We start from the raw sequence: 9,720 nt of genomic DNA on the forward strand, positions 1-9,720 counted from the left end.
GAAGGGGAGAGAGCTGGCAACCCCCCGGTGAAACGGGAAGCTGAAAACTGGATTCCCTACCCCCAGCAGCCTCCAAGCCGGACGGCACACAAAACAGCTCAGGCCCAGAGAGAGGAACGTGCCAGGACATTCTTCAGGGTTGGTAACCCAAGACGCTATTCTGTTCTCTGAGGCTAAGAAATCACTTTTCTGACTGAAGGACCATTTGACTGACTTCTTTTAAATTCAGGGGAATGGACAGGTGTATCTCCTTGATTCGGATAAGGAAAAAAACCAAGACAAACGGGCGCGCATGTACACACACACACACTCAAGGAGCAGAATCTTTTTTTTTTTTTTTGATATTTTGTTTCATAGCATTAACCAGCTGCAGAGATGTAAATGCCTTGGCAGAATTTCTCTCCCCTAACCTCACCACCCCAAAGAAGCCTGGCGCTTTTCAGCCTTGTTAAATGTTCTCCTCCTCCTCCTCTCAGCCCCCTCACCCTCCTGCCTGCCGCCCCCCTCCCAATTCTGCCATGGAGTCAGGAGGGAGAAGGCGAGATCAAGCCCGAATCAGCGAAATCCTATCTGAGAACTGGCAGGGGGCTTAGAGACATCTCATCAACCTTCTTCTCTCACCGAAGGAGCACACTTGCACCTCAGAGAGGTCAAGCGATTTGCCTGAGGCCACACAGGTAGGACGAGAAGGCAAAACTCCCTTCTGGGGTGTGCAGGAGGGAATTCCAGGGAGTCAGAAGTGGATACCCTCTGCTCAGCTCTTTCCCCAAACTTTCAAAGTTGGCTCACCACAACAGTGAGCTCAGAACCCCTCAGCGCCCCAAGCTCAGGGGCCCTACCCCGGGCCGGTGCAGGTGGGATGACCAGGAGATATCAATACAAAGATGCAGCATTCAAACCAGTGGCCTACAAGGCGGAGAGAGTCAGCAGCTCCATGAAGTGCCAATATGTTTTTAATGCCTGCCAATCTGCCTAAAAACACAGGCTGCACAGCCCTGTTGCTGGAGCCGTGGACAGGCCCCAGGAGTGAACTCAAATATAATGGCACTGTGGTTTTCCCCCTCCACTGTATTTTTAAAGGTTCCCTAGTATTGGGGGCAAATAGATATTACTAGTTTCCCCTTTATGAAAGTGGCTAAAAAAATTCAAATTGGGTTGATTTAAAGTCAAATATTAAGTAAGCAATAACACAGGTGGATATAGCAAAAAACGTGGTCCACATAATACTAAAATTTGGGAAATTATGCTCTAGTCAAGTCAGTATCCCACAGAAGCTATACTGCTTGCCCCCTTCCAAGGGTAAAAAATGACTGTTGTTTAAGAAGCTTTCTACAGCTGTGTTATCCTCTCAGCAGCCCAGAGAAGTTCCTAGATGCATGACCTGGGATGAGTTAGCCGTGTCCTCGACATTAAACTGCTAACAGCACACTGGACTGGGTAGCTGCTGGGACCTAAAATACAGGAGGACACAGACACTTGAACTTGTGCCTGTATTAGGAGAGGACAAGGGACTGTCCAGTTCACCAACACAGCAACAGAGTCCCTGGGGCAACTGACCCTGAGTGGGGCATGGGGAAGGAAAGTGAGTAGGACCACAAGTGTGGAGGTTAGACCTTCAGAGCCGGTAAAAAACTCGGCATAAGGCAGAGGGGTGGAAAGATCAAAACACAAGCAAATCGCACCTCCAGGCCTCAAAGTTTGTCTCACGTTTGAAAGTGGGAGTTGGGCCTTGATCTTCTATGTCCCTTCCAACTTTGAAGAGTTCCACTGTCCCTTCCAACTTTGAAGAGCTCCACTGTTGGGCTTCTCTGGTGGCGCAATGGTTAAGAATCCGCCTGCCAATACAGGGGACACGGGTTCGAGCCCTGGTCGGAGAAGATCCTACATGCCACGGAGCCACTAAGCCTGTGCGCCACAACTACTGAGCCTGCGCTCTAGAGCTCACGAGCCACAAGTACTGAGCCCACGCACCGCAACTACTGAAGCCCGCGCGCCTAGAGCCCATGCTCCGCAACAAGAGAAGCCACTGCGATGAGAAGCCCACACGCACCGCAACGAAGAGTAGCCCCCGCTCGCGCCAACTAGAGAAAGCCCACGCGCAGCAACAAATACCCAACGCAGCCAAAAATTAAAAAAAAAAAAAAAAAAGAGTTCCACTATTACTCCTTCCCTTCCAAGCAAATCATCTGTCTGACAAATAGGGTAACTGAGGCTCAGAGGTAAAAGCAGCTTGCCTACGGGACGCTCTCCAGCGTTAAAAATTTCTCTTCGGGATTAAACTGATGAGACATTCAGCATGGTACTGAACGTAGAGGAGGCACCCAGTAAATGTTGCATGAATGAACCAAAGTGCTCACAGAAACCACGAGGAACCTCAGCTCACATTTTCTTTCTGCTTTTTCTCAACCTTCACTTCGCTATACACCCCATCCTGGACTTCTGGAACCTCCATCCCAACCCCAGAGGATGAAGGGTCCAAACAATTCACCTGCATTGCTTTACAGGCACCTGACACCCAAGGTCACAGCGACCAGGTGAAAATTCCGCATTCCTGAGGCACTCGGACCACAGAGGTGACAGCAAAGCACAACAAAGCGGTCCCAGAGGGTGGTCCTCCCCTCCCCCAGGATATTCATGGGGAGGGGGTGCGTGTGTGCAAAGAAATGCCGAGCGGTCAAAACCAGGAGAAAGTCTGGAAGCTAAGAGTCACACACTCCACCTGCCTCAGCAAAACCAAATCCGGTGCTCCGGCCGGCCTGGTGCCCACCAAGGTCAGGACGCGCTGGTGCAGGGCTGAGAAGCCGCGGTCCCCAGAGGAAGGGAGGGAGGAGAAAGAGGGATGGGCAGGGCTTTGCGGAGGCCGCTCACCTCCATCTACATCCTAACAGCTTCCAAGTTGCCGTGAGATTCCTGGAGAACCGGTCTCCCCGATCAGACCTCCCCCGCTCCTTCCTTTCCTTCCCTCTCTCGGCCTCCAGGCCCCCAGACTGCTCCCGTGCTCCTCTCAGAGCCGCGGAGACACCTGTCAAAAACCACACTCCAGGCTGCCTTCCCCTGCACGCACGCAGGGTCCTTCCTCCAGCGGTCTCCCACTGAGTCCTGGGTGCCTGCCACCCGCCCCAAACCAGATGCTTCCCCATCCCCCCTCCTCCCCCACCCCGTGCTGGGGAAAGCCTTCCCGGGAAGCCCCAGCATCGCTCGTCTAGGTTGCTCCCCCAGCCCCCGCCCGACCCAACTAAGGGGAAGCGGGGGGCGGGGGGCGGGGCTAGAGCTTAAGGTCAAAACTCCGGGCAGGTGCCGGCTGGGGCCTGAGTCCTCATCAGAGGAAGGCGGTGGTGGCAGCCTGGGCCAACTCACTTGGCCATCCCCTCCTCCCGGCAGCCCACCCGGGCGGGAGCGGCGGTCCAGAAGGGGATGAAGGTGGAGCGTGTGGGGTGCGGGAAACCGAAGAGGCTCGCCAAGCTCCTCGGCATCCCCTGCACAATCCCGGCTGGTGGCCCGTGGGGCAGGAGGGGGCCTCTCGGGGTCCTACCTGTCCCGCGGGTCGATCCAGCTGGTAGTGCGGCTCGTGTGGTCTATGTAGTAGACCTTGCCGTCGAAGTCGTGCGCCTCCTCCCAGCCGTCCGGCAGGGGCAGCTCCGGCCGGGGCATCTTCCCGAGCGCGGCCCGCGCTCCCCCATGCAGCTCCCGGCCGCCGCGGGGGCCCCCGGCTCAACGGCTCCGGCCGGCTCTTTTCGGCTCGGGCGGCCGCCGAGGCACCATGATCTGGGGAGTGGCGCCCGCGGACTGGGGGCCCTAGTGAGGGCCGGCCGGGGTGGCGGCGCTGTCCATGCGGCCCTGCGGCCCCGGCCCGGCGCCGCCCTCTCCTCCCGCCGCCGGCCCTCTCACGCTGCCATGTGCGTCCGCAGCGGCGCGGTGCGGGCCCGGGTGCGCGCCCCGCCGGCGTGGCAGAGCGAGCCGAGCGCAGCTGCCGCCTGCCTTCCTCCGCGGCGCGCGGCGCCCTGCAGCTTCCACGCCGCCGCCCGCCGCCGCCTCTTCCTCCCCACAGCCGGGTGCTGTCCCTCCTCTCAGCTTCGCCGTTCAGCGATAGCTCGGCTTGCGACTTCTGCCTCCGCCAGGTGCGGCTCGGGCGGTGCAGGTAACCGCGCTGCCCCGGAAACGGGAGGCGGAGCACCGGGCGCCAGGGTTCCCGCGTCCCCTCCCCGCGCCCAGCGCAGCGAGGGCGGGTCCTAGGGCCCGAGACGCGCCCCCTCGTGGGACAGTCCCAACCGCCGGCTGCTCCTGCCGGAGGAATGGGAGCCCGCTCCTTACCTGGGTCCCTGACCCAGACTGGCGCCCCAGGAGGCTAGAGCAAGACCCGCTGTCCCTCTGCTTCCCAACGCTCCTGGCTCTCTCCACCCCGAGGGTCCAGGCTCTTGCACAGGTGGCACCAAATCTTACAACTCCCCGCTTCTCTCATGTAGAATCAGGAGTCAGGCAAGAAGTGGTTAAATGGAAACATTCTTGCAAATAGGGGAACATAAGTTTTCCAGGATCTCTGATCCCTTCCCCCAACACACACACCATCTGTCTCCCTCTTATTCTATTCTTCTCCCCACGTTGTTTCACCCATCCCCCCACCCCTCGTATTTGCAAATGTAGCTGGCTTTTCCCGGGACCGTAAAATTAGAAGTGCTATCAATCTACCCCACCCCCCTCGACCCCGGAGGACTTCCAGGCGGTGTCAGGGAAGCACTCTGTAAAAGTAATAGTAATGACATTGTTGTTGTTCATTAAATTGAATACTTAACCTGTCCCAGGCAGCTTCACCTGCGTTCTCCTCTGCGATACTATTTGATATGTTATAGCTTTGGGGGAAAGGGGTTACGAAAAAGAAGAAAGCAAGCAAAGCAAAATTCCATGTTGAAAAAAAAATGAGAAGAAAATTTTAAAATCAGTATTGCTTGAGAAATTAAAAATTTGTAATTCCTTAATTAAAGTTGAGTTAAGGATCAACTGGCTGTCTATGTCTTCTGACTGTGTCTTTAACCATTTTTTGCCCTGGATGTATAGCGGGGAGCTGAACTGGAGGAATGAAGCCCAGTGTGGTGTATCCTTTTGTCTGAGCCCCACAGTCTCCCAGAGGAGCCAGCATTCTGTGTTGTATGGGCCAGGGTGTGCTGAGCAAAGGGGAGAGTCCCATGTTTGTGGTCTCATCTTCTTTTGATAGAGAAGGCCCACCATGGCAGCTCCTCACCTCCAAATGCCTTCTGCAAAGCCAGTTACTTCTTAAGGCCAGACTCATGGGCTCGGTATTTGGCCTTACCCTCCCTCCCTCATTCCATAGATGCCATACACAAAAGTCCAGAAATGTGGGCCTCAGACTGGCCTCAGAATACCTAGAAGTGGGAGTTCCCCCTCCTTTTATGGGGAGATTCCCAGAGCCCTCTACACTGCCTCTGCTTGGGCCTCAACTTCACTATGTATAAAATCCTCACATTCGTGATGAGGGCAATAGCTCAAAATTAAAGTCAACATGGTGCTAGGTGCCTCACACGCAGAATCTCATGTAAGTGTCACAACACCACTCTGGAATAAGGAATACTACTTATTATACCCATTTCACTGATGAGAAAACTGAGGCTGCAAGATGCTATATTGTTGACCAGGGATACAGAGCTAATAAGTGAACCTAGGTCTGACTTCAGTACTCATGCTCTCCACCATTCATCTATTCTTTCTCTCTTTCTTTTTTAGTTACTCTGCAACTCCTGGACCTACCCATGGTCTGGAGCTGGAATATCATGGATGCTTATGAATGCTTGTCCCTTTTGATGCTTGCTTCGTAGTTATTTGGCTGAGAAGCAAAAGTTCTGGAACCAGTCTGTGTGGGTCTTAAACCCTCCCTATTTTCTAGCTGTGTGACCTTGAGTAACGTGCTTAACTGAAGTCCCAGTTTTAGGTCTGAAAGTCACCATAATAATATAGACTCTGTAGGGCTTGTCGTAAGGGCTACAGATGAGAAGTGTAGAGGGCTTGGCACTCCACAGTAAGCTGTCGTCTCAGGGGCCTCCTTGTGGTACATTTGGAGCACCATGTACACCCCTGTGAAACTGATGAAGTGTTTTCTGTTCCAAACACAAGCCCATGTCCTTTCCCCGCCTGAAAATTGTGTGTGGTTGTGACAATCTTCCTCATTGCTGCTTTCATTTTTTTGTCTTGTTTTGCAACCATGCCTTCCCACTGGCTGATGTTGGTTGTGAAGGGAAAACCCCTTTTAGACCACCAAATCCAACGTTCTTTTTAGCCCAGGTGCTCAAGCCCTGGCATTTCCACATGACTTGTTCCTGCACATCTTTAGACCTGGGCTGGGAAGCAGGAAATTGAGACCAGAGCAGGAATCAACTCCTTAAAGCCTTGCTCTGTCCACCTTACCTCCACCCCCCACCTCCCCATGGCAGAAGAATCCTGGGTTATCTCCCAGAAGCTGCAAGCAGGGTGAGGTAATGAAACAGATGACTGCCTGCCCCATGTGACGGTGGGTGAATCATCCCTAGGCATTCTTCGAGGCTGAGGACCAACGTGAAAGGGATTAAAGGTAAAACCGGCTCAGCCATGTGATAGGGCAAATGGGACATTATTCTACAGGTGAATGAACTGCAGGAATCTGACAAGAAGCCCAGCCTCTCCCGGCCTTCCTCCTGGGGCTGCATCTGGCTGCTCTGGAGCTGAGTTGGGCCCAAGCAGAAGTAACCACAGGACAAGCATTTCTTCGTTTGCTTTCACAACCGTGTCGCCCACCTGAACCTGAAAACAGGTTGTCTTGTTTTTTAAAAGACACCCACTGAAATCCTTTCCCCCACCGCAGCAGCAAAGGAGAACACACACGTGTCCCAGAGAATCAGAGAGGCAGGGTAACATATTTCATGAAGATGGTAAGGAAGAGAAATTAGCTTTTAAAAAAAAAGAAACAGATATGCGAGCAGTACTTTCCTGTTAGCGTCGACATTCTTCAAGGAGGCTGTGGAAACCTCTGCGGAGATACTTCTTCCGACTCCATGACTGTTCCTCCCTACATCACGCTTTGCCTCCCACGCATCCTGGAGGATGCACAGTTACGTTTATGTGACTGAGCCGATAATGTCCCCTTTCTTTAGTTGTGCATTATGTGTGGTTCATAATTTGGCCCGTGAGCTATTTTATTTTTTTTTAATAATTTATTTATTTAATTTAATTTATTTATTTTGGCTGTGTTGGGCCTTCGTTGCTGCGCACAGGCTTTCTCTAGTTGCGACGAGCGGGGGCTACTCTTCCTTGCAATGAGCGGGCTTCTCATTGCGGTGGCTTCTCTTGTTGAGGAGCACGGGCTCTAGGCGCACGGGCTTCAGTAGTTGTGGCACGCGGGCTCAGTAGTTGTGGCGCACGGGCTTAGTTGCTCCGCGGCATGTGGGATCTTCCCGGATCAGGGCTCGAATCCGTGTCCCCTGCATTGGCGGGCGGAGTCTTAACCCCTGTGCCACCAGGGAAGCCCCCGTGAACTATTTTCTTTCAATGATGGGAAACCATGTCGTAAGCCAGGGAAAATTAGGGCGCAGAAAACCTTGGTGATATGACAGCTGAGACAGAAGACGTGGCTTCTTATTTATCTCTGAGTCCTCAGTGTTTAATACAGAGCTTGAAAACACATCGCAATAAGTCTAGCACAGTCAACTCATTTTACAAATCGATGGAGTTTCTATGAATAAGACTCGTTGCCCTGGTTCTCATTCGTCCCATTTTACAGATGTGTAAACTGAGACTCAAGGGGCGAAGTGACTTTTCTATAGTGACATGGTAAATAATAGAGCCAAGAGTCCAACTCAGCTCCTCCCAACTGGTTTTTTGCTCCTGAATTCATGGCAGTGTAGGATCTAGAATGCCAATGAAGAAGGAACTTCAGGTTATAAACAGTCTGGTTGGAAGGGGGTGGAGGAGCAGCCAGGAGTACTAGTCTTGAACTCCTGCTTTCAGTCAGATTGCATATCTGTTGGAGTGGTTGCAGGTGGGAGAGGGCATGCTGAGGCCATAGCTGAGTTTACAATGAAAGGGTAGAGTTGAGGTGTGGGTTCTGAATTCCAAGCTGAAGATAGACCAACCTGGTTCTCAACCTCCACCAATGCTGTCAACAAGACCCACCTGGGGCTTAGATAGCAGGGGATTTAACAGGCTGAGCTGTCTCTGTGGAAGGAGGGACACTTTTCTCCCTATGCTGCCTTTTTCTTGCTGGTCCATTCATTAACTGAACTGGATTTCTTCGGGACAGGAGGTTACCCTGGGACTGGCAGGAGAGGTTTCCACTCTCCCATCCAAGAGGCCTCTGTGTACTGGGGGCTGGGAGCTGTTGTGCCTTTCACCAACGACGAAATGAATTATGCACTGAAGGAGGAGGTAAAGATGAAATCTCAGTTTTGAGAGTCCGGGTGTGGAGGAGAAAGAAAGGGTGTGAACAGAGGGAGGGAGTTCCTGCAAAGCACTGCTTTCCTCCACATCTACCCCAACCGCAGAAGCGTAGCCCTGGTGGGAAGCAGGGGAGGGGGTGCAAGTACAGTAACCAGTGCGCTGGCTGAAAGAAGCCTCTCTTGGGTACTTATAGAGCTTGCATCTCCATGGTACCCAGGCACTGAAATTAAACTCCAGCCCAACTGCTTAGAGACTGGTGGAGTGAAATGCTCTTTACCTGTCCTCTACTCACGGTTTGATGCCTCATTGTCAGAATTTTAGATGAGCAAACTGAGTGAGTTTTATAAGATGCTATCAAGAAGGGTGTAGGTTTGGGGCTAAAACCCAGATAACTTGCCTTATCACGGGGGCTGGGTAGAGTAGTGGAAAATACACGGGCAGAAAAAGAAAACCCGTGTGTGAAATTGGGCTCTCCATCATGGTTGCTGTGTGGCTTTGGGTATGAGACAGTACCTTTTTGAGCCTCAGTTTTCTCATCTGTGAAATGAGAGGACAATACCCACCTCACTGTCAACTTGTGACAACTAAACGAGGTGATGTACATAAAGTGCTAGCTCAGCCCCTGAAACACAGGGGTTCTTTTAAAGGTGGTCCCTTACCTCCTTAGCTCTTCACTCATTTATTCAACAAGACTCTTTGTCTGTCAACTGTACCAGACATTGGGTCAAGCCCTCGGGACACAGGGTTGTTTCTGGTCTCAGGGCAAGGACAGTTTAGTAGGGGAGATATACAGTCAACAAATAAATAAACATTTGCATGTTGGGATTGATAATAAGAAGAAAACAGCATGCTATGACAAAATATCTCAGCATGGGGACTGGCCCAGAGGAGAAGACCCTTCTGAGAAACTGACATTTAAGCAGAAACCTGAAGTAGCCAGCAATGTAAACAGGCAAAGAATGGGCATTCAAGGCTAAGGGAGCAGCAGGTAGAAAGGACCCAAAGATTTGGTGTGTTCAACACATCAAAAGAACTCTGTTTCCATTCCACTGTAAACTGTAGGAGGTTGTTTTTATGGAGGGATCCAAGCTAAGCCCTAAAATCTTGCAAGGTTCTCTGACCCCAATCACATGGCTTCCTGCACTGTCATTGACACCCTGATCTGGGCTAAACAGAGTTCCTGTGCCCCAGCCCCTGTTCCTCAGCTGCAGAAGCCTCTAAATGTCCAAGACAGCCTAGTAAAGTTTGGATACTTTACTTACTCTATCTTTAGTTCTCAGAAGGTGTTACGTGTCTCGATGT

The 9,720-nt window shown here is 52.1% G+C and overlaps 1 protein-coding gene across 3 annotated transcripts in view; it reads right to left on the reverse strand.

Annotated features, from left to right (window-relative positions):
* The window catches only part of WWC1 (WW and C2 domain containing 1), a 148,139-nt gene extending 144,486 nt beyond the window's left edge, over nucleotides 1–3,653 (reverse strand). For all 3 annotated transcript variants that reach the window (XM_081231708.1, XM_081231709.1, XM_081231707.1), the window contains exon 1: nucleotides 3,533–3,653. In XM_081231708.1, coding sequence (XP_081087834.1) covers nucleotides 3,533–3,651 — 119 coding nt within the window. In that variant the 5' untranslated portion in view covers nucleotides 3,652–3,653. The remainder of the gene's footprint in view (nucleotides 1–3,532) is intronic.
* Between the last annotated feature and the right edge of the window lie 6,067 nt (nucleotides 3,654–9,720).

The sequence above is a fragment of the Mesoplodon bidens genome (genome assembly GCF_964165515.1).
Source record: "Mesoplodon bidens genome assembly, chromosome: 4".
Lineage (NCBI taxonomy): Eukaryota > Metazoa > Chordata > Mammalia > Artiodactyla > Ziphiidae > Mesoplodon > Mesoplodon bidens.